This window comes from Diabrotica undecimpunctata, chromosome 3 (assembly GCF_040954645.1).
Source record: "Diabrotica undecimpunctata isolate CICGRU chromosome 3, icDiaUnde3, whole genome shotgun sequence".
NCBI classification, from domain to species: Eukaryota; Metazoa; Arthropoda; class Insecta; order Coleoptera; family Chrysomelidae; genus Diabrotica; species Diabrotica undecimpunctata.
This window is the reverse complement of record NC_092805.1, coordinates 122293150-122319364: the sequence shown is the minus strand read 5'-3', so window position 1 is coordinate 122319364 and position 26215 is coordinate 122293150. Positions and strand designations below refer to the sequence as shown.

The window sequence follows — 26215 nt, the reverse complement described above, 5'->3', positions numbered from 1 at the left end:
TACCTATACACATAAATATAAATACATATACATAAATGTATATAAACTTATGTAAGTGCACTTGCTAATTGTTGTTTTTTACTTGTATGTAAATGTTATAATTTTAAAACCATATCATTGACTGGTTTTGTACATTTTTTTAAACTTTATGTATGTAATAAATTTTATTAATCTTAATTAATAAGATTAATGTATTATTAATCTAACTCAATGCTTATTCCCAAACTAAACAGTAAATCGTAAATACAGTTTGAATTAATTTGAATCCTGTCAAATTAAGTGGTCCCATTTAGTAGATACAGAAATATCGTTTGTGTCATATCCCCTCTCTTACATATCTCTGCCTGCTATCCATAAGAAGATAAGAATCTCGAGCTTTTAGGTGGGAAAATGAACGACTAATGAGTTTAATAACCCACATACTCAAAATACTCGTATTCATGAAAATCGACAAGAGTACCTAAACGATATCAGCCACTAAATATCGTATATTTTATTTTATAGAAGTTAGGGCGTAAAGTTTGTTTAGCAGTAAATGGTTGACTTCAATTAGTACCGACTATAAACATTCTAGGTTAACCGATAATAGTATAAAAGGCCCGGTTTCAGGTAAAATTTAAATATGTTTCCTGGTAAAATTTGTCAATCTTCATTTTTTAATGTTGATTTAATTGCGTACAATCCAAACTCATTATAATTTCATTAATACATATAAGGCTTATATTAACGAAACTGTACTGATAAGAGGGTTTTTCAAATTCGATGGTAGTGGGCGACGGGTTTGCTAATCACCTTTTAAGTGGTTTTCAGGTATTTATATAAGTTTATGGAACTGAACACCAACCAGTATTTAAATACGAGTTCTTCTGATTCTATAAATTATACTAGAGCTTTCGACAAAGTCGAATATGAAAATAAACATTTTACAGTAACTTATCATGATACACAAATAATTTCCAAACTCTAAATCTTGTAACGTAACGTACGTTATGATACACAAATAATCTCCAACCTCTACATCTCTTAACAAAATTTTCGGAAAACCTGGTAAGATCAGTTCATGATCAGTTACCTAAGATTTAAATCAACGGAAGAATTGTAAAAATAAAAAAGCTCCGGTACACTTACGACACTATTTTAATCTCAATCACTTTAGAAAATCTTCAGAGACTGGTGAATAAAGTAACAAAAGTGATAAGAAATATAGCTAAACTTGAAAGTAAAAAAAACATTGTCATATTTACAAAAATAAACAGTAGACAACAACTATAAAAAAAATAGTAAGTTGATTGAACAGGTTCGGCATTATAAGTATCTTGAACAAAACTTTTAAACACAAGCAAGACATCATGTTTCATATCAATAAGCCAGATCAGCTTTTTATAAAAATAAAGAAACCCTTGTTGTCACCAGAAGCCATAAAAATTAGAATAGCGCAGTGTTATGTATTTCTTGGTTCTCCTTTACAAACTAGCAGGTTGGATTGAATAAAGGATCAACAAAAAACTAGAATATTCTTATTAACCTGAAATCAGGGATTTTAAAAGTCTCCTGGGTGGACCGAGTTATTAACCAACTATTAGGAAAAGCGATGGAAATTATATTTATTGTCAAGAAAAGGAATCTGAGATACTTCAATTATAATCCATATTTTTATATTGGATCGAAGAAGTATAAAACGTGGTAGACTGTACGGGCAATCTGCAAAAATGATGTGGACTGTCGTCAGTGGAATTTTTTCGCGGGACTGTGACTAAATTAACACGTTAATTGCCACGAGAAGCAGGTGTGCATATTTTTAGCTTGCATTCAGTAAATTTCCATTAAAATTAGCAAAAAATGTTTCTAATTAAGAAATTAATGATAAAATATAACATGTGTGTACAAATGTCTATAGATTATATGCAAGAACCTCGCAAAACCACGTGATAGAATAGAATTTATTACAGTGAATGCACTTGAAACGAGAATTTTGCATTTCCTCTAGACAGTAAATTTCACGAGAACGTGGTATCTGTTGTTCTGGAAAATGTAGTGTAGAAAAATCTACCAGTTGACAAATTAACTCTTACTTGAAAGATGTGATGGACATTTTACTGTTAATCACTTTTTGGTGAATTATATAGGCGTTAACAACAGTTGACACTAGAAGAAGTTCAATCGCTATTTTACGATACCATTTGACTGATTTTCGTAAAGCTGTAGAGTAGGACTTTATTTGATTGGATATATCTATAAATCCTTTGCCCTTATTGTAATAGACAACCGAAACTGGCTTTTGAACTATTCCTCCCCTTTGATGGACGTTTACCAGTTCAGCAGTATGTCTTTTACTTAGTAAAAGCACTTCGCGTTTGCCCTTCTAATTAGTTACTACTACTCCTGTGTTACTGTCGTTCCCAATAAGGTATCCTCTCTTCAATTTTGCACCTGTCACTTCTTTCGAATTAAGCTTTCTGTTTGTCTCAAAAGTTTCCACCAAAATATTTTTGTTTAGCAAACTAGGTGCTACTGTCACGCTAGTATAAAAATTATCTGTATATATGTAGTACGTCCTAGATCTAATAAGTTATTAGCGAAACACAACATTATCCGGAACTGACATATTTTCGGTATATAATTATCATTTATCATTTCCACGATAAATTTGTAGATCATAACTATAATCTTCATCCAAAAAGAGTTTGTGTACCTTCACATCGAACTTACTGTTTTTGATGTACTGCCTAAACTACAATCGGCCTCTAGACGGATCTTCAGTTTCATCAATGCAGAGTTCTTTTCCCCGCACTACCACTCTTTTAAAATATGATACCTTCTTCTTCTTTTGGCATCATAACCCTGGATGGGTCTTTGCCTGTCTGGCTATGTCCTTCCATTCAGATCTCTCTTGTGCCCTTCTTCTATATATATATTTAGTGATTCTACAGTATTCACTGCCTTCCCTCGCTCAACCGTTTCCATCTCTCTCTCTGTTGTTCCATTCTCCATCGTTTAGTCCTCTCTTACTCATGGCGTCGTCTACTTCGTTCCTCCAGGATTTTCGGGGTCGTCCTCTTTCCCCCCTTCCTATGGGGCTCCATTCGGTTATTCTCTTTATCCATCTGCTGCCCTTCTTCTCCATTGTCTTATGTTCATTGTTTTCAGGTCGTCTTCCACGTCATCCAACCATCTCGTTCTGGACCTTCCTATGGGCTTCCATTGTAACATTTTCTTTGTTGTTTTTGCATCGTTTTGTCTCTGCACATGTCCTAGCCATGACAGTCTTTGACTTTTCACAAATCTTACAATGTCATAACCTTCATGTAACTCATTAACCTCGTCGTTTCTCCTGATTCTCCATGTTCCATCTTCCTCTTGTACCGGGCCATATACTTTCCTCAATATTTTTCTCTCGAATGTCCTGAGTTGTGCTTCATCTTTTTTCGTCATTACCCAAGTTTCACATCCATAGGTTACTACGGGTCTAATCAGTGTTCTGTAGATATGATACCGGCTTCTCCAAAAGGGGTGAGAGTTTATTCAGTCGAAGTTCTTTGTCATTGTCACTAAAGTGTACATTGGAAAGTAATAATTTAAAACGATTATGTGACATAAGACATTTTACTTTGATTTCGTATAATGGATTTGTTGATCAATACGAACGCAGCTTTGGTAATCTTTGCAATTCCATCCACATAAGAATGGCCAAAAATGTCTTTATTTATTCCGTAATTGTATCCACCCACCTATGAATTCTAGCTTTTGGACGATGACTACCTATATTCAACTTCTGATGTGCGTATCGATTGGTTTCTTGCACAACCCACTCAATAATATCGTTATTCACATATAGTTAAAAATATCGAGAGGGTTTCTATCGTACATCTCAAAAAAGCTTTGATATCCGGGTTTTAAACACTGAATTTACCTAATATTTTTCAAGTTCTGGTGTTCTAGATTCTGTCATATCAAGGCCGTGTTATGACCAATCGCAATGTCATCCTCCTCTAAAGAACTTTCATCATCTGACAGTCGATATTGGCAAATAACATTTTTAATGATGTCCTCTACTGTTCTTGAGTTTTGTGATGTTGAAGGTACATATTGTAAATTACGTTGTATTTTTGGTCTTTTCGAAACACTTTCATTTGACGAAGAACTACTTATTTCATCAGTACTACCCAATTCAAAAATTTTATCCCGACACTGTCATCACTGTCTCGTCTAAAAAAAATCTTCCAAAAGCTCTTGCAATATTGATAACTGAAACTGATAAAACACATTTAGTACTACATTATACATCACCCATCGACAGCTAACTAGTAACTAACGTGTACAGCATTTGTATAGCGGATGTAACTTACAGAAGAAACAAGTTACGACAGGTTCATTCTTGTCCTATACGAGAAGCCAGTGTGCATCACATGGCTCTCTGAATTCAAACGTCGAGTGACCACGAGATGCATACGTGCTTTTCAACTTAAATATTCAGAAAGAACAATAACAATGTAAGATTTTGTACTCAAACTGAGGAATACCTTCTATTTAAAATGCAAAAAATAATGCTGTAAACGTTTTTAATATTTTGGCTCACTAACTTTTTTTTACTTTGCTTTGTGACGTTTAACGTGTTAATTTTGCTACGCATTGTAGTTACATGTTAAAATTGTTTGGTTCATCGGTAATATCCAGTGGTGAAACTGAACGCAAGAAGAAAGCTGTTTGGCGCTTTGTCCAAATTTTTTCGTTATTTTGTTTTAAGATCCGATTGTCTAATAAATTTAATTTTAAGTGAGTTATTTGAGTTGTGATGAAGTTTCACTTTGAATTGTAACTGTCAGTATATCAGTAATTAAAATTTCTTAAATAATTTTTGTTTTTCCTAGCCCATATCAACTGTGTAAGACTCTCATTAATTAAAGAGTAAACTATTAGAGCAAAAATATCTTGGCGATGTAATAACAAATTTTTTATTGTTACAGATCAAAATACCTTGTTTGGAATCGGTTTCACGACGATCTCTAACAATGATTGATTAAACGAAGTGTCAGCGTTCTTCCAAATCTTATATTGTGCAGGACAATATATAACAAATTAAATAAATAAAATAGTTCAAACGAACCAAAAAGATTATATCTTACGCTGTTCAAATGAGACACACCCTAATTAGAATAAAAAAGGGTTGACCACCCCACTAATATTTGTTAAAATGAATAATCATTAATTTAGTATATAAAATGAGTTTGTTAGATTCTATTAAATCTAAGAAGCAGTCCTTGAGGAGTACAGACACTATAGTAACCCTTTCGGACGGGAAAAAACTTAGGGAGACTAAAGACAAAACCGAATTTTTAGGCCTATGTTGTGGATTTGTTGTAGACACAAAACCTGATAAAACTCCAGCGAAAATTATACCCAATTTGTATTTAGGTGCACAAGATTGTTGCGAGAGAGAAGTTTTAGATAGTTATAATTTGCAAGTTGTATTAAGTGTAGGTATAGAGCCCCCTGTAAAGTACGAAAATGTTATTTATAAGTATATAGAGTGTTTAGATTTACCTGAGACTAATATAAAAGACGTTTTGAATGTGGCTGTTCCAACTATCGATGAAAATATACTTGAAAATAATATTTTGGTGCACTGTAATGCAGGGGTCAGCCGATCAAGTTCTGTTGTTATTGGGTATCTTATATTAAAAAGGGGATTTAATTATGAATCTGCCTTAAAAGCTTGTAAAGATGTAAGACCTTGTGTTAGACCAAACGATGGTTTCGTAAAACAGTTGAAAATGTTAAATAGTGGCACGAGTTGATTGTAGTGCTGTAATATCCACCGACCAGAAAGAAAGGAACGTTTTGTTTTTGGTACTTTTTGACAAAAAGTACACTTCATGCTTTATACCATTCTTAAAAATGTTTTCAAATCCAATGTAGGCAACCCATTGTTACATCTCCCAAAGATTAAAGACCGAATCGAAGTTTAAATTTGAGCTCTCAAGAAGTTCTAAAGTTATTTACATTTTCTTCTTCTTTCTTCTTGATACTTACCAAATTGCCTGTTTCAGTCCGTGCTTACGCCATCGCTACACCTTTATCGGTGATGACCTACGTCCCGATGTTCTGTTTGTAATTTACCTCGAGCTATTCTCATTACCCTTCTTCCATTATGTTTGTATTCATTCTACACTATTTTTTTAATAACCATAAGTTACTAATATATTCGACCTTGCATTGTGCCTTATGCTTTCGCTCCTTTCTGTCAACATAAATCTCTTTCGCTCAATATTTTATTGGGTTTTGATGTTTCTGTTATTGTTTCTGCATTATATTGTTATGATGGGTCTCTTAATTGGATTTCAATGCTAATTTTTTGTTTTTCCATATTCTGTATAGTTCATATTTTACATAACATAAGCTCTTAATCTCGTTTTGTAATATTTTGTATGTATTTTGTCCATGATGATATTGGATAGAAGGCAGCTCCATACGTCTCTCCGACTAAGCCTATTCCCAGACGGTATTCCCATACTGAGTAAGTTTCGAGTTTATCTTGGCTTGGATTTGATTACACGTTTAAAATTAATACAATTCATGATATGAGAATGCTGTTTTATCTTTCATTTTATGGGCAAGGCAATGAAACAATAAACCTACCAAATTTTTGCAGTTGGATGGATCTCAATGAAACTTGTTGCATTCGTATGAGTGTCAGGAAATTTTGTGAACAAAAATGATGACATGGAAATGAAAATCGTATTATTGAACAAGAAAAATGCGTTTTCCAAAGTGCATTTCGAAGTAACGAAAAATGATGAATTTGTAATTCGGAAATAATTGATGGAAATTAGTTCAGTATTATTACTCAGAAGTTTTTGGCTTCACTGAACACGAATATTATGACGGCGATGGTCTCCGAGGCACCTGGGCCCCGTCTCCTGGAATTTTTGTGGAAATTCTATACAAAATCAGTGCATTCAGTACTATGGAGTTTTAGTGGTCGCTGATCACGAATATCATTACGGTGATGGTCTCCGATGCCCCTGGTGCCCAGGACGTGGCCGGGCTCAAAATCAGGGGGTTTTTGGGGTCGCGGAATACTAATATTATGTCGGCAATAGTGTGCGAGGCACATGTTGCCCACAACGGGACTCAACTTCTGGAGTGTTATAAAAATTCGATACAAAATCAGTGCAAATTCGTTACTCGGGGTTTTTAGGACGCTGATCACGAATATCATGTCAACAATGGTGTGCGAGACACCTAGTGCCAGAACGCGCTTGGTATTTTAGTGTTTTGTGGAAACTATACAAAATCAGTGCAAGCTCGTTACTTAGGGTGTTTTTGGGATCGCTGAATACTAATATCATGTCAACAATGGTATGTTCATTATTTCCGATTTAAAAATTTATTATTTTTCATCACTTTGAAATGCACTTTGGAAAATGCATTTTCCTTATTCAATAATGCAATTTCCATTTCTACATCATAATTTTTGTTCACAAAATTTCCAGACACTCTTACGAATCGAATGCAACAGGTTTCATTCAGATCCTGATTCACTGTCTCGCCTCTTATCAAACAATAATCATATGAGACGTTGGATTTCTGTGGATAGGTGAGAAATTACACCGTGGTTTGAGATTTATTATGCTTTTATATATCCAAAATAATTAAAATGTAATGTTGAATACATCAATAAATATGAGTTTGCCTTTATGGGTATGCAGCGCAGTAGTATACTAGCTGCCAATTATTTATTATTTAAAAAAAAGTGTATATCAAGTTTATGTTATTGTATATGATTTATGGAAAATGGTAATTAATCTAATAAATTTTTGTATCAATGAATGTTACATTTATTTTCTTATGGTGAGAGAACTAAATTTAACAGCAATCCGTGATCTCTAGAAGCAAAGTATTTTTTATTTCACTTAGCACCTTCATTTCTTTATTGTTTTATATTAAATATTACCCGAAGCAGCATCAGAAGATGATAAATACACTTAAATATACGAAAAAGGCGCATGGAAGATGAGATTAGGAATTGAGATTAGAAACATGGAGTACCCAAACTCTGTATCGAGCTGGAGCATTCGTATCTTTACTGTACATAGCGAAAACGTACACGGTAGATGTTTTAAAGGAAATGCGATGGACGGGAACCGGTACTCTAGGCAAGAGAACCCATTCCATAATAGTATAGCTGTAATGCACGTCAACACATAGAGAAAGTGGAATTTATTGTAAACTAAAGAACAAAAGGCCTTATTATTGAATTTCAAGCCTACAGACAAATAACGTGCTACTTACGCTTAAAAAGAAAATTCCTTAATTACAGTTTTATTAACGTACATGTACTGACTAATTGTAAACCAGAACACATAAAAGAACAGTTCTTCTAAGATCTAGAACAAGCCCACATAAGATGTCTAAGAAATGACACTGAGAATACTGAGATAGTACTAGCTGACATGAATGCAAGAATATGACCAAAGCGAGTTTTCATCCCCACTATAGGGAGGTATAGTCTACACAACGTCAATAGCTATAATGAATTACGGCTGACAAACATAGCAGCAGTACTAAACATGGCAATTGCTCTACAAGGTAACCTGGAGCTCCCCTGATGGAGAACAACCGGGATTGATCACCTCTTAATATATTAAAGACACAGACCAGACGTAATGAACTGCGGAAATTATAGAGGCGCAAACGTTAATTCAGATCATTGTATATTGTTTTATTTAGCGTAGATTTTGTTGGCTTTCTTCTGTTTAGCAGCTAGCTCCAAATCGAATTTTTCCGCATTTGTAAAGATACTTCCTAGGTATTCAAATGTTGAGACGTCCTCTAGTTTTTCAATCTCACATTAATCTTAACTTCCTAATATTTACCCAATTTACTATTTACTGAATTTTGCAGCTATTGGGTATATCTAGATATAATTTACTCCTATTGTTTTTAGATAAAAAAAAAAAAACAAATGAAAATGCAATAAAATTATTATTTTTTCATTGATTTCATGCCGCCTTTTAGCGATGTCAATTGTTGCCTTCGAGATGCAATGCGTATTTTGTATCTAAGACAATCTGCCCTTTGAATAAAAAACTTTCTTAATTATTACATGCAAAAAAATTCTTAATATCTCCGCACTATTTTTCCTTTTTTAATTACAAAAAGAAATAATCAAAAATTAAATCTTTACAATTTTTATAACTATTAAGTAAAATAAGATGAATTGTTAAAACAATATCAAGTTGTTTTAATCCACGGTTATTGATGATATTGATCCATTGTATGATCTGTTTGATGGGAATTTTAATCCAAACGGGTTTATGCAATAACATTTATTATTTTTAAATTTGCAATAAAACTATCACTGCATATGGAATTATTGACTAATCTATTATAGATTAGACTAAATAACCTAAGTTTAAATGATTAAAGGGTCTTAAGAGAAAGGTAGTTACTTGATTTAATACAAATTGTCAGTTGTTTTGTTACCCTTAATTTGAGATTATTTGGATTTAGTGTAAATACTGCTCAGAGTTATTTGGTTAAATTAAACCTATTTCCCATAAAGACTCTTTCAGGGTGTATTCAATTATCTTAGTTGATAATGGAATTATTGTATAGGTACAATTTTAAATTATCTTCACTTTCCAATCCCATGAATCACCTGCCATTAGAGGTATTTAACTTATAATTTCTTAGCTATGTTTGGTTCTAGGAACCTTTTTGAAAATTTTGCCCTTAAATTTATTTGGTTTGAATGATCTATTTTAAGTTCCAGTTTTTGAGATTATCTATAGTTATTACGCTTATATTCATTGCCCACATTAATTTCCCCAAAAAAGACAAAATGCATGATTATAATAGCAAATTTACTAAGATTTAAATTGGAGCTGTAAGGTTAGATAATAGAACAAGTGATGGAGTTTAAATATCTAGGCATCACATTATCTACAAGCTAGCTCTAGCTCGAAACTGAAGTGGAAGATCAAGTAAATAGAGCAAACAGAGCCGCAGGTTGCCTGAATGAAACAATAGGGAGAAATAAAAATATCGGGAAAGAAACGAAAGGCAGAATTTACAAAACAGCCATCAGACCAATAATAACATACGCGACAGAAACATGACCTGACACAGATAGGACAAAACCAATGTTAGAAACAGCAGAGATAAAAACACTTAGAAAAATTGATGGTAAGACACTATGGGACAGAGCTAGAAGTACAGATATAGGTACGTCGTAGATGCAAGGTGGAGGACATCAAGAACTGGGTAAGAGATAGAAGAGTAGAATGGAACGATCATAAAAGCCGTATAACAACAAATAGAGTAGTAAAGACGACAAGAGACGGTTCCCCAATTGGAAGACGATCAGCAGGAAGACCACGAAAACGATGGAACAACTTAGTGGAGGCACATTGAAAAACAGACAGAGTTATGTCTACATAAAAAGAAGAAAATATTCATTGTCTTGACTCGAGGGACTTACCACCGCAAAGGGAGTTTAAAAAAAAATATATTTTTTCTCTTTGGGGTGGTATTTACTTCTAAATGTTCGAATATCTGTATTTCCAACGCGCAAATCTCAAAAAAATAAAATTACATCGGTGAAAACTATTTTCAGATAATCTGAAATACTCACTAAAATACTTCCATTTTCGAAAGTAAATTTTATATAGTCTATGTAGAGCGCACTAAAAAATCTGAAAAAATTTAGAAAGTATTAACCACCAATCACCAGAGTAGATTTTTCTGTAGAAGCAGTTAATTACATAAAAAAATTTTTGGAGTATCGAGGGACTATAAAAGAGTATAAGGGACAATGAAAAACTACTCACCTTGGCTGGTATTAAAGTTTATAGAATTAAATTAAAATTATACGTGAAAAAAATTACAAATAATATTGATTTACTTTACTTCTTTCTTTGTAGGCATGACTCTGTCTGTTTTTCAATGTGCCTCCAATAGGTTGTCGTTCCATCGTTTTCTTGGTCTTCCTATTGGGGAACCGTCTCGAATACTCTATTTGTTTCTTTAGGCCTATATGATCGTTCTTCGACTCTTCTAATTCTTACCCAGTTCTTGATGTTCTCCACTTTGCATCTATGTCTGTACTTCTAGATCTGTCCCATAGTGTCTTACCATCAATTTTTCATCTCTGCTGTTTCTAACATCCATTTTGTTATCTTTGTGTTAGGTCGTGTTTCTGCCGCGTATGTCATTATTGGTCTGATGACTGTTTTGTAAATTCTGTCTTTCAGTTTTTCCCGATATTTATATTTCTCCATATTGTTTCATTCAGGCAACCTGCGGTTCTGTTTGCTCTTACTTGATCTTCCACTTCAGTTTCGAGCTTTCCGTAGCTAGATAATGTGATGCCTGGAACTATGCATTATAATTTCTGATTTAAAAAGATTAGGAGTGGGCGTCTGGCGCTTTCCGCTTACAGTTAAGGCTGGCGCCTTTTTTTGAGCCAGTTCTTTTCTTGGTTCTTGGATCTAATATTGTATGTTCCGACGTGCCGCATGTATGTTAGATTAGATTTTTTGATATTTTCCTCTTATTCTTAAGATAGACAATCGAAATGAAATAGGTTTTTTAAAGTTTTTACTAACTACAAAACCGGTGCGTAACATTTGTTGTCTTCCCCGTTAGGGAATAATACAGAGCCTGAAATTTCCTGATATGTTGTTGTTTACTTTCTTTATTGTAATACTCCAGTCGTCAGAGACGATAATGCCACTGAACCTCTAAAATTTTATACGAACAAGCTGAATTTTGTCGAGAATATTAATTTTGGGACCCCAAAAAAGATGCAAAAATGTTTACCACTTTTACCCCCGGACTTCCTCCTAAAACCCCCTCGTGATCCCTAAAACCCCCTCGAGGGGGGTTCTAGGGATCACGAGGGGGTTTTAGAGGTCTACACTGTAGAAAAAAAATGTTTCAAATAAAAAATGTAGCTGAGATAATTTTAAACAAAAATGTTTATAAGCATTTTTTTGTGTAGAATGAACCGTTTTCTTAGAAACAATGCTTGAAGCGACCGTCGATTTTGCATGTCAGTTACGTACGCGAAATCAATGTTCAATAAAATTTGTATCAGCTCGACGGTAAAAACTCGATATCTTTTGATTCAAGTGACCTATTGACAAATATCAAGATGCGTTTTAAAGGTAAAGAGCTCAGATTTCGTATGCAGTTTTTGTATTTTGCCACAAATAAACTCAGATTTTATATAGGTGTCAAATAAATAAACTTTTTGCGCGATTGCGCGATTTTGACATTTTTTATGATTCTTATGAGATCAATACAATTTATCCCTTTCATTGACTGACCACTATGTAGTTTCGATTACTAGAGTCTAACCTTTAAAACCTATAGCATGAAATTTTAGTTTTGAGTTTTGGCAACAAATGTGAGGCATTTGAAATATACTTAAAAAACGCTGTATTTAAACTTTCACACAACGAACGATCTAAAACATTTAAAACTTTTTTTCAATTACACCAGTACGTTTTTCAAAAGAACAAAACTTCTGCGGTAAACAACGTCCAAAACAGTCTTATTAAATGCATTTCCCGTGACGTGTGATCGTTTGTATTGTAAAACATTAAATTTTGCCATTTTTATTGATATTTCAAATGCCGCATATTTGTTACAACTCAAAATTAAAATTTCATGTCATGGGTTTTAAAGATTGAAAATTTTACTACAACTGGTCAACGAAAGTGATCAATTTTATTTAACACCTTTATAAAAACTGAGTTTATTCTTGGCAAAATACAAAAACTGCACTCTTTGCCTTTAAAATGCATCTTGATTTTTGTCGATAGGACATTTAGATCAAAAGATATTGAATTTTTACCGTCCCGCTGATACAAATTTTATTGAACATTGATTTCGCGCGCGTAACTGACATGGAAAATCGACGGTCGCTTCAAGCGTTGTTTCTAAGAGAACGGTGCATGCTACATAAAAAATGCTTATAAACATTTTTGTTTAAAATTATCTCAGCTACATTTTTTATTTGAAACATTTTTTTCTACGGTGTACAGATTCTTAGTAAATCGATTTTTTGCGTTTTTACCCCGCTGCGAGTGGTTTTAGGGAGAATCCCGGAGTAAAAGTGGTAAACTTTTTTGCATCTCATTTGGGGCCCCAAAATTAATATTCTCTGCAAAATTCAGCTTGCTCGTATGATTTTTAGCGGTCAACTCTCTGACGACTAGACTAGTAAGACATTACAAGAAACTTATTACTACACTTATTATAGGACATTGCAAACTTAGCAGATGAATAAAATAAATCAATTATCAAAAAATCCTTTATTGTATAACAGTTATATAAAATATTTTAAAAAATGTTGGAATGCATTTATATATAAACAAAAACAATATGTAAAAGGGAGTATAAAAAATATACAATTACAAAATACATAAGAACCGATCTAAAAAAAATTATAAATTTATAAAGTCAAATATTTGTAGGTTAATTTAGACTTAGATTATTTCAGATCATTTAAAATTCGTCAAATATCATTTAAAAGATAAATAGCTATGAAATAAGTTTCTAAATAAATATACAGAGATCTCTTTAATCTGCGCATTTGGTGTGACGTTATGGCCCGTTTTTTTTTTTGAAATAGGTACACTTTATTTTTGATTCTTCAGAAATATTTAAGATTAGATATTGACTTTTTTATTATTATACAAGGCTTTTTACTTAAACAAGATATGAAAATAATCAAATTTAAAATAAGACAATTTATACTTTCTCATGACTGTAGTAAGTCTGTAGTAGACTACATATCTAAAATATTTAAAGCGCTGTCTTATATCCGGTAAATTTGGAAGTTGCTTTTACTTTTTTTTTTTTTCAAATCAACTTTTTTATTTTTAATAGAATATCCCCATATATTATTGTGTAGGTTTTGTAGTCAATATCTAAATAAATACACCCATACATACACACATATGTTATGGTATTCAAGATTTTGCGTAGAGTTATAGAGGGATTTTGCATAAATTACCACACCAACCATTACCACATTATTCATATTTGTATTTTTTTATTTGAAAGGCAGACAATGGTTCGGGCAATATCATAAATTCACAACAAACAAATTGTTTTCTTAAGTCAAAATTAGTTAGATTACCTTTATTCTAACTATAAGATATGATCTTTCAAAATGTAATTTCCATGTGTATTGTAGATTTCACCTCCAGTGCCATACTAAGGTCTATTTCATTCAAGGTTTTGGGTATGTCAAAGAAAATATGTCATAAAGTGTCATATTTTAATACATATTCGTTTATTTTTCTACAACCTGATTATTGTCACTCACTGATAAAGTATAAACACGCAAAACATGTGGGAAATTATTTGAAAATTCGCGTTTCAGCAAAAAAATCTTTTAGAAAGTGTACTTTTACTTGAAAGAGAATATTCTGTAAAAATTTGAAACAATTGTCTAAGATATAGGTACAGTAAAACCTCCGTTAACCGAAATAATTGGGGGGGAGGCCGTTTCGGATAACAAGAATTTCGGTTAAAAATAACATTGTTTTTTATAATATTCTTGATCAAAGTATTGGTATTAAAAAATAATATGAGTTGATTTCGTAATGTTTTCTAATAAGTAAATCCAGAATAAAGTAATAAAATTAAGGAAAATGAACAAGTTTAACATGCTTTTTTAAAGAAATCTGCTATTTTTTTGCGTTTTCGTTTGACAACGATGTTTCTCTCTCCCTCCATCATCATCGTCATCTGATATGCTCAGGTTGTCTTGATAAAAATCCATATCAATGATGTCCTGGTCGATGAATTCACGTTCTGAGTCATCAGTTGCTAACCAGTCACGTATCTCTTCTTAGTTAATTTCGTCATGTCCCGACAAATTTTTAATGAAAGGTTTAATTTCTTCTGTCGTTTTCTTACCATTTTCTTCTTCAGGATCGTCAATCAAAATCTTATCAAAAAGTTTGTTCCAGCATTTTTCCAAAGTTGAAGATTTGATCTTGGCCCACGACTCAGCTCACCAATAAAAATGTTTTATTGTTAAAGATTTGAGAATTTCGGGAACACTTTTGGACTAATTCGTCTCCTGTGATAACAGATGTCTTAAGAATGCTTCTCTATAATGTCTCTATGACTCCCTGGTCTAACGGCTGGATTATGCTTGTGACATTCGGTGGCAAAAATCTGACAATTGTCACCATTTTGTAGATTTTGAGGGTGAGGGCGCATTGTCAACAAGCAACAATGCTTTGATGGGAAGGTTTTTTGATTTTAAAAAGGATTTTACACTTGAGACGAATTAATTTTCAAACCATTCTAAAAATAAAGTGGTCGACATCCATGAACTTTTTTGGCTTCTATACCTTAAAATGCCTTTTCGGAAATATCTTTTAGAGCTCCTGGTTTTTGTGATTTCCCAACACACATAGACATCAATTGGTGAGTGAAATTAACGGAAGTGTTTACGTTTTGCGACAAACATTTACTTTTTATTGACGAAATTATTGAAACTGTCAGCCGTTTCGGTTAAACGATGTTTCGGTTAAAAATGTTTCGGTTAAGGGAGGTTTTACTGTAGTTTAACAACTTTTCTCACTAGATTATTTGTCAGTATCTTCAATACGCAAGACATATATGAATCAAACTTTAGAACCTTGTGGTCAAACTTTACTATTTATAGGCGACATTTTGGTAGTTTATCGCTTGCCTTTTTTTTTCTTCTTTTTTTTTTAGCGAATATTCTATACTGGCGTTGTATTTGTTTTTTTTCTCTATAGAAAAATGCTGAGGCGAGCGCCATGGAACTAGCGCTACAAGATGGCGTCGTCACGGGTAGCGTCATAGAATAGCGTTTCTTGACATCGATTCACTACTCTCGATCAATTCGTTTCTATGCATCATATATTTACTCTAAACAGGTTTAAATTAAAAACTGCATGAAAAGTAACTTACAAAATATAGACATTAAACAAGAAGTAAAAAATTAAAAGATTATCTGTCACTAAAAGATTCGATTCGTAACGATTGTCAACATTTAATAAAAGTCATAAATGTCATCCGATTAGCAACAGCATTGAATTATCTGTTTAAATTTGTATAACAATTTTCGTTTTACAATAATTTCTTACAAATACAATTATTATTTTTAAACATATTATTTTTATTTTATTATTAACATTTTATGTGAATTCCACAGTTTTGTCATAAGTAAACAACGTATGCTTCAATGCTTTGTTAATACGTTAACATGTGGCGTTAGGAGCAAACAGAATAATTTATTGAATTTGTGTAAAATATAAAAAATAAATAAATAATAAAATAAACTTTATTTAATTTTAAATATTTAAATTTTAAAAATACAGAAAACGTAGTATGAAGCTCCGGCGCTAGTTTAAAGTACCGCCTACTATTTCACTTTTTTTGGGAAGCCGTCTTTATAAAACTATCGTAATGTATAGTCCTTTTCCATCATATTGATAGCACATTATGTATGCAAATCCTCAACAGGTCAAAAAACCATAGGCGTCACCCTATACTTGTTTTGAAATAAATAAAAAAATTAATATTTTAAGATGCCGTCAACAATTCATTATCTTTTAAAAAATATTCTGTAAAATAAGTGTCCACTAATCTCACTATACCTTTTTTGTGCGTAAAAAACGTCGGTATATATGCCACACGATTATTGTTAATTATACACGGGTGATTAACGAGAGAATTCAATGTTTCACGAAATAAATTAATGTAAACAGTAATTTAAAGGTGATTATTGTTTTCTATACAAGTTATCGCCTGACACAAAAAGAATACCTTCTTTGAACGATTACCTGGAATTACTGATAAGGCTTCACTAATGATAGTTTAAGTAGTTTTTATGCCACATTACAGCTTATGCCAATAATATAAATTAGAAATTGTTTGCATCTTCCATTTAGTTTGTAGATGTACATTGTTCATGTCTTACCTACCTACGTTTTTGGTGTCGATATTTTGTTATTTGCATTTAAAAATGACATCGACAACAGGTTTTATCCCGGTTAAGTGTAGTTTTAAAGGTGCCTTCAGTCTAAGAGAGAAAAATATAATATTAAATGTACACGATGCACTTGTACATCAACGCCCTTTAGGTAATATTCGTGAAATCGTTAACATGTGTTCAAATATGACAGGGGTTGGAGAGGCAACAATTTATAGATTCCTAAAAGAAAGAAAAGGAGGAACTGTTTCATCTCCCAAGAAGAGTGGAGGGAGTAAACCCTTGGAAATTGAAGAAATACATAAAAACATGATAAGACGCAGCGTCCACTCATTTTTTTTAACAAAGAATTTCCAACATTGGACAAAATCCAAACATTAATTAGAGAAAATGAAGAGTTACCAATCATAAGCAACAAGAAATTATGGGGACTATTGAGAGATGGGATTTCGTTGGCAAAAGAATAGAAGAAAATCCGTTTTAATTGAAAAAGATTACATTGTATGTTGGAGACGAGATTATCTAAGAACTATTAAAAAGTACCGAGAAGAAGGGAAAACAATTTTTTATTTGGACGAGACTTGGCTAAATGAAGGTCATACTGTATCATATCTATGGGTTGATACAAATGTGAAAAGTTACCGTCAGGCATTCATCGAAGGTGTATCTACTGGAATAAACAATATTCCCGTTGGAAAAGGACGCAGACTTATAATAACCCATATTGGAAACGAATACGGTTTTGTCAATGGTGGATTATTAAGTTTTGCCTCAAAATCAACCAAAGATTACCACGAGGAAATGACTGCTGACGTTTTTGAAGAATATTTTGAGCAAATGTTGGATTTAATTCCAAAAAAATTCTGTCATAGTCATGGATAATGCTAGTTACCATTCAAGACTAGCAGAGAAATTGCCAACAACGGCATGGAAAAAGGAGAGAAAATCGAATGGTTGGATAAACACGCAATTGAGTACAAGGAGAATTCGACAAAAAAGGAATTATTACCTATTGTAAGGCAACATAAAGCAGCTTATAAAAAATATATAATTGATGAAATGGCATTAAACCGTGATGTAATTATTTTACGTTTACCCCCATACCATGTGATCTGAATCCGATAGAAAATATATGGTCTCAAGTAAAGGGTGAAGTCGGACGCAACAACAAAACTTTTAAATTAGAAGACTTACAACAATTATTAGAACATTCCTTATCAAAAGTAACTCCAGAAAATTGGAAACATGCTGTTAGTCATGCTCACAAGGAAGAAAATAAAATGTGGTCTTTTGGATAATATGACTGATGCAATGCTGGAACCGGTAATAATTAACATTGGAGTTGAAGATTCCTTAGATTCTGAAGAAAGCAGTGAAATGGAATTTGATTAAAATAATATTCATTTTTTTACAAATCGGCCCCTGTTAGGGCCACAAATTATTTTATATATAACCAATAAAATAAACATCTTACATTTCTTGCAAATTCATTAGTACCTGTTAATCTCCATCACTCCGACACTGGCAACTTTATTTAGGGATTAGTAACCCTCAAAACTATTGTATTCTATTCTGCTTCAAACTTTATACCTGGTGGTAATACTCAATTTAAAATTGTTTTCCTATATACTTCTGTAAACTTGTTGACAAATATCTATTTTTCTTTGAGTCACCCGTATCAACAGTTTAGGGATTTGCATACATAATGTGCTATCAATATGATGGAAATGGACTATAGCGAATTCGCTTATTCCATTTATTCATTATACCCATTACAGAATTCTGGAACACTATACCAGCTTGTACAATTCTAGTGGATGGGTACCATATGTTTTTGCAATCACTTGGTAGTCACCATAAATTGTTCACCGCCTGCGATCTAATGCCTTAGGTCTCCTGAGTCAGACTCGTAAGAATACCGGTACATATATTATTGATCTGCTTAAATGAAAGCCCTCGTGTTAATTTCTCATGCACAATACAAGATTACATAAATCTCAGCCTAGAATACAGACGCATATTCTCATAGTGGAATAGAAAGGTTTATATTTCCACTACTACTGTATATTCCTACAGCCCAGCCTTCTTAAGTTCTTTTTCTTTGCTATGTTATTTGGATTTTTGGATAAATATATTCTGTTGCACTCTCCATGAATGCAGTTGTGCCATTTGTTATTCCAAAACACATGACTAACAGTAATAAAAGTTTGATAGTTTGCAAATGCATAATTTTTGTCATGGTAACCTTTGTGCCTGAGTCAGACACACTAAATGAGACTACCGTCAATATTAAACCATAATTACCTCGACTTTAAATATAAAGTAGGGCCTAATACTAATTTAAAAAATTTGATTTCTTCTTTCGCTAGTTATAGAAAATAAGGTTCTTGTATTTTGACTTACTGTAGTTTTCAACTTGAAAATTGTAAATTTATAAATCGGATTTCGATATGGACTAGTAAAAACCATTAGCTACTTTTCGTGTGTTCATCTTTTCAAGAGATTGTGTTTGTGAACAAAGTATAAATTCTCAAAATCTTGTTTCTGTCTATTAAAATTGTTTAAAAAGAAGAATAACTCAGAAAACATCAATTTTATGCAAAATCTGACAACATAAAAGTAACAGAATTAATGGTGGCGTAGGATTTAACTAAAAGTTATAGCGAGCTGTGAATATTTTAGATCTGCAGATCAGCCAAATTTATAAATTTATGCGGGAGCGTAATTTCAAAATACTCTACATTTTCTTTGTGTGCTCGGTTGTATTACACAATTCTATATCTCGATGATTAAAACGATTGTAAAATCCGGAAAATCTACTTTTAGCGTTTTTACTTAACAAGAAAGTGGTTCAGTCATATTTTTTAAATAATGAGTCCCACATTGCCGTTTCTGTTTCTCAAAACTCCTCCAAGTCTATGCCATTTAGCTTCATAGAGCAGATTTGTCTTATAATTTTTGCGTAAATGATTATGGGTCCATCCATCCATCCTATGGTGCTACAGACCAATTCGAGCCCTGGCCTCCCTCATCAAATCCCTCCAACCGTTACGGTCAGTAGATATTCTCCTCCACGATCGACTACCATGATTACTTATCAAGATTTATCAATGTAAAAATGCCATTTAAAATTATAAATTTGATGAAAAGTTCATTTATTTGGACACTAACTTCTGTGACTTATTTGGATATTCTAGAAAGCTGAATTCATATTTCAGATAATTTAGAGAGTACTAAGTAGTTTCTAACGCAAAAAAATACAATATTACTAATAGTCAACAGTCTCAGTTTTATCTATATGTAATCATTCATATATTTCTACAGAACAATCATAGTTGGGATGTTTCAAAACTTCATGAACCTTTGAAATACGCATGCCCGAAAAAAATGAATCCTAAAAACGTTAACTATTTTAATTTCATACTAAATTTATTATAAAGTGTTAAAAACAACTGTGAGAAGACAAACAATAAATACTCCAACTATTTTCCTAATACAAAAACTAGTTTGACTCTGTCTTGTTATGAGAACGTACTGCAGAGAATTAAATATTTTCAGTAATGTCAACGAATATAGACACATATAGAAGCACACTTTATTGTCTTTTTTTAGAGAAATGCTGTTCGGGAACTAGATTTTACTTATGTTCCTATACCAAAAGGGGGCGCTAATGTAAGATCCCCTTCACCACCGCGACCACAACATCTCTCGTCTACAAACTATTATTAGTTTGCAACATCTCTCGTCTACAAACTATTATTGCTTCTAAAATATGAAAGAGTGGAGCAATAAATGCAACTTTAAATATTTTTTGATATAAATGCCGCGTGGCGCGTGCATAGAATGTTTAGCCTTAAATGTTTGCATTTGTGTAGAAATTTACAAATAATAAAATAAAGTTTATGCAGTCGCCCTCTACAGGAATATTTTGAAGTACTAACCGTGACTATTACTGCCATTTGAAATTTGCTTCCATATGCGTCTATATTCGTAGATAATATCGGATTTCATAGTTTCGTTTGTAGATTTACGTCACCAAATGAGTGAGCAAGGTTCATGAAATTTTGTAAGACCAATACAGGATTCCCATCAAGAGGGTGTAATAGTTGGATTATACATCGAGTATTGTATCATATAAGATTCATTATGTGAATATAATGCACACCCCTTTAAATCGAAGTACGATCATCGCTAAATGTAAAGAAGTTACACAGATTTTCAATCTCACACGCTCCATCTCGCTCTTAGTTAGAGCAGGCGTAATATAACAAAAAAATTGAGGGGTACATTTATAATATACACACTACATGGTACGTTTTTTAAAGTCTAATCGGCTTTAACCGATATAATATAATGATATTGTTTTTCTTTAATGATATCACAAATCTATTTTCCTTTTAGTTCCTCTTACCTATCTTTCTTTCGATTATTTAGAACTTTTGCCTGACAAAAGGTGATTTTGATATCTTTTAGTTAGTTTGTTAGTTGATATCTTTTAGTTAGGCAGGACTTCTTCTTCTTATAGTGCCGTGCACCTATAGTGCGTTGGCGAATTATCTTAAGGTCAGACGTCTGTCTTTTGCGGCATGCAAAAGACAGACGTCTTTTGCATGCCGCAAAGTTCCTTGTTATTTATACCTGTCCAGTTCTTTATGTTTTGTATCCACGACATTTGTTTGCGACCTACTCCTCTCTTGCTTTCAATCTTGCCCTGGCGATTAGTTGAGGGATTGCGTATTTTTTTCCTCTCAGAATATGGCCGAGGTATCCAATTTTTAGTACTTTGATCAAATTGAGTAGTTCTCTCTCAGTATTTGCCTTTCTTAAGACTTCCTCGTTTCTCACCCTATCTGTCCATGGTATGCGGAACATTCTTCCCAACGTCCACATTTCGAAGGCTTATTAATGGAAGGTACTCTTAACGTCCATATTTCCCTGCCATTTCCAGGCAGGACTAAGAAAACAAAATCCCACTGGTGCACTTCTGGATAGATACGGGACTACTATAACACAGACGGACGAGAAAGTACAAAGATGGGCATAATATAAATATAATTTATAAATATAAACAGAAATTTTAAATACAATTAAAACAAGAAAATTGGAATATCTCGGACATATTACACGTGGAGAGAAATGCACCTTGCTCCAACTGATTATGCAGGGAAAGATCCAAGAAAAGAGAAGCATAGGGAGGGTAGAATGTCATGGCTGCGCAATCTGAGAGAGAGGTACGGAACGGATGTACATCAAATGAACTTTTCAGTGTGTTCGTCTTCAATGAAGAAGAGTTAGTTTGTGTGTTTTGTTTCTGGGAAACATCGTAATTATGTTCATCATCAATGGTCTATTGCCTTCAATGTTTGTCGGTCCAATGCCACTATTTCCCATTGTCTCACTCCCATTTTCTCTAGATCCTCTCTGACTGCATCTTTCTACCTTTTTCTAGGCCAGAATACAGATTGTCTCCCATCTGGTCTTTCCCAAAACGAATGGTTTATAAGGCGGTTGTCATTACTGCTTATCACATGTCCTGCCAATCTTAGTCTATTGTTCTTTATATATTTCACTACATTTTCTTTTCCTCGTTGCTCTGTCTGGACCTTCATGCGTTTCTCATGCTATCTCTGCAAGGGCCATACATGACTCGAAGCAATTTACGTTCCCACACCAGCAATTTATTTACTTCTTTTTTGTTCAGCGTCCATGTTTCACTTCCGTAACCGACTGCTGGTCATATTATGGTTTGTATTATATCTGTAATATCTCTTGTAATATAATATATTGGTTAAGGTTAATCTTTAGGCTTGTGGTTTAGAATATTTGTATAAAAGTAGTTCGATCATGCAGAGCATTGGGTAGTACTACAAGAAATTTCAAAACCGAACATGTATTTCGGTAAGTATTAAAGTCTATTGACTTAAACTCTGCCTACCATCTTCAATATTATGAATTAAAATGACATCCTTTCACCATCTAAAAGTGGAGACCATAGCGCAGTGGCTATGTTACTGGCTTAGCTAGAGGGTGAAGAAGGAAAATAATTTTCTTTGAAGATAATGAAATAGATCTAATTCCGGAAGAATTCAATATTGTGTTGGTAGGAGATGAGAAATTTAAATTAAGGGATTGTATCGTTTTTTTATATGTATGGATTTATTATTAGGAAAATTGTTCCCAAACTGAAATGTTTAGATTTACAAAAATAAGTAAATTTTAGAGAATCAGTTAATAAGATCAATATATTTAGTTCGTGATTATTTTTAATTGTTTGAAAAACGGTAAAATTTATTGGTATTTTAATATCCGACAAACCTGCCGAACCATGCAGACAAATGTAATGAAATTCAGCCTAATTTAGACTAAAACATCAAAATGTAGAAACACTCCTAAATAGAAGCCACGAAAATGTGTTTGGTTAATAATCTGTAGTACTGTAGAATGTGCATTAGGACATCATTAAATCTGCGCTTGTCCACTGCTGGACATAGATCATCCTAATAATTTTCCATCTGTTTTGATCTTGTGCCTCTTGCATCCAATACCTATGGCAACGTTTTAGATCGTCAGTCCAACGCCTTGGTGGACGACCTCTGCTTCGGTAGACATCATCTCTTGGTCTTTATTTCAGTATCCGCTTTGTCCAACTGTTATCTGTCATTCGGGCCACGTGACATGTCCAGTTCCACTTCAGTGTTGCTATTCTCTTTAAAGGATCAGCCACTCCTGATATTCGTAGTAGCTAGCGGTTTGGAATCTTGTCTCGTATTGAAACGCCCAACATAGCACGCTCCATCACCCCTTATGCCACACGGATCTTTTTCACTGTTCTCCGGTGCGTTAGGACAATATGTGACAAACTTCTGAGAGATATTGGCAGACATGAGACCGCATACCTACTTTTTCTAATATGTAAATATTTCATTTTAAAACAGATAGTGTATCATTCTCTAAAATTATTGATGTTTTAATAACATTTATTAAATTTAGTTAAAGATTACTATAAGTAATTTTAGCCAAATTATTACACAATACGTAGCATGAGAAGAATAGATAGTAGGGTGAAAAACGGAGTAAGAATCGATTCATCTGTGTCCACACATATCAAATAAATCAAGTCAGAACTAAACAGAAAGGTCACGTCATGTTTTAGTTGATCGTGCGCGGTTTTATAAAGTTTTGATTCAGTGTAGTAAGTATAGGGAAACGATTTGTTTTGTTCACTTGTAGATATTTTAATTAAAGTAAATCATCCTTCTCGGTTAAATAAAGGAACATTAAATAATTTTTCATTCTTTGTTTTATCTACGTCCTCTAAATATTGTTCTGAAGCTATTTTCTTGTGGCATCCTAATGCAGTTTACTATTTTTGTTGGGAATAAGCCACAATTTTACTTTAAAATGAGTTTATTTGACTTTTCGATTTCCAAAATGTCCGTCAAATAAACTTAATTTTAAAGTAAAATTGTGGCCGATTCCCAACAAAATAGTAAACTCCTCTAAATATAATGATATTAAATTCGTTTAAATCAATATGTGATTTGTAATGGAAATCGGGAGAATTTCATTAGTCAGTATTATTCTTTTTCATTGTTTGGTGTTGACTCCACTGAGATAGATGCTTCTTAATTGTCTGATGTAAGAATAAATAATTTAATCACGTGGATGTGATAATCTCACATAATAATAACGACACGTTGGTTCCCGTCCTGTAATTATATGGAGAAATTGCTGTTTCTATATACTATTCCAATAATGTGTGCTATAATGATATTGGATGTATTAATTTATATTCATCTTACCTGATGTCAGCCAGCGCTTGCTAAAGACGCAATTTTCAATATTTCAATAATTGCATATAATGCAATTTTGTTTAGCAAATATATCAACTGAAATATTTTCTATAAAAACAATAACCATTACGAGTTTGAGACACGTTATTACTGCACAACGTCAATATGTTTATGTACCATACCATTAATGATGGCAAGTTTTCCCACTTTAGTTAATTCAGTCATAATAATAATAATTTTAAAAAATTCACATGACCGTTCGACTAGAGCTGATGCCTCTCGCAGGCAACGAATTACTTTTGTTAGGCAACTCTTTCGCATGTGAATGTGCGACGACTATACTTAAACATTGGACCCACTCCTCTGCATTCTTTCCATCTTTCGGTTTCAGGATCAAGGTTTGATTTTCTGTAAAGATTTCGAACGCTTTTGGAATATTCCTTGCTCCACGAGACACTTTCACTGATCGAATCTGGTTGACATCAATGGATTCACCACCACTCTAAAAAAATAAATAAATATAGGTTAGAGAGAAAATATTAAATGACAAAAACTTCGTGTTAGCTTATATTGATGCATGGATTTTAACCATGAATTGAGATTCAAGATAATGATATTATCTTTAATTAAAGTCCCAGTTCGATTTATATTTACTATTTATTTATGCAATTGCTTTACTTAATATCATTTAAAAACTAAAACTAAAACACGCTAAATTTATGGGCATACAAAAACATTCGAGGCAATTCTAGCAAAGAATATACGTGTCTCCAAGACTCCAAGCAATTAGTGACTCATCGTAGAAAATTCGGGAATGCACATATGTTTCACCTTTTTAGGTAGTTTATATTAGGTAAGAATTCAGCTGCTGTTTTGACTGAAAATAGAAATACAGAAGAACATGGTGAACATTGTTTATTGACTCCTTTGGAATCTAATCAGGACCAATTACAAATTGTAGACGAAGATAACTGTTTGACAGGAAACATGTTCAAGAATGTATCAATATTTACACCTACTGACTCTTAATTTTTTTGACGAAGAAATTAGCACTTCATACTCTTTCATCGAGCCTTTCTACCCTGAAATAAATGTATTAGAAACCACGTCCAACAGCGAACATTTACAGTTGCTACGCCAGTTTGAATGCAAAGAAACTGTTAAAAAAGAAGCTCTGCAATATATTGCATAGTATGTTGCCTATAAGTTTAACAATGAATATTAATACTTAGGCTTCATATGTGAGTTGGTCACAACAAACAGGTCCAATGAACGACTACGTCACTTTCTAAAGAGAAAAAAATATTTTCAATGATAGCTGACCGTACTGTTATCAAGCTTGGTAATGAAGTTAATATACCGTATAAAACTATTTATTGCCTTAGTCGCACCAGAATTTACATAAGATTATGAGAATTAATTAGCAAAT

At 32.9% G+C, this 26215-nt stretch overlaps 3 protein-coding genes across 5 annotated transcripts in view; 2 read left to right on the top strand and 1 right to left on the bottom strand.

The window, feature by feature from the left end:
- The window catches only part of LOC140437349 (tRNA pseudouridine synthase-like 1), a 30542-nt gene extending 25318 nt beyond the window's left edge, over positions 1 to 5224 (top strand). Inside the window, exon 6 of the mRNA XM_072526830.1 lies at positions 4965 to 5224. Coding sequence (XP_072382931.1) covers positions 4965 to 5021 — 57 coding nt within the window. The 3' untranslated portion in view covers positions 5022 to 5224. The remainder of the gene's footprint in view (positions 1 to 4964) is intronic.
- LOC140436038 (dual specificity protein phosphatase 19-like) lies at positions 5220 to 5795 on the top strand. Its single transcript, XM_072524750.1, has one exon. The coding sequence runs from the start codon at positions 5220 to 5222 to the stop codon at positions 5793 to 5795; it is 576 nt and encodes a 191-aa protein (XP_072380851.1).
- A 7512-nt stretch (positions 5796 to 13307) lies between these two features.
- The window catches only part of melt (ventricular zone expressed PH domain-containing protein melted), a 56145-nt gene continuing 43237 nt past the window's right edge, over positions 13308 to 26215 (bottom strand). For 2 of the 3 annotated variants that reach the window (XM_072526826.1, XM_072526827.1), the window contains exon 12: positions 13861 to 25288. In XM_072526826.1, coding sequence (XP_072382927.1) covers positions 25034 to 25288 — 255 coding nt within the window. In that variant the 3' untranslated portion in view covers positions 13861 to 25033. Of the gene's footprint in view, positions 25289 to 26215 lie in introns of all 3 variants that reach the window. The other variant, XR_011950365.1, reaches the window with a different exon arrangement.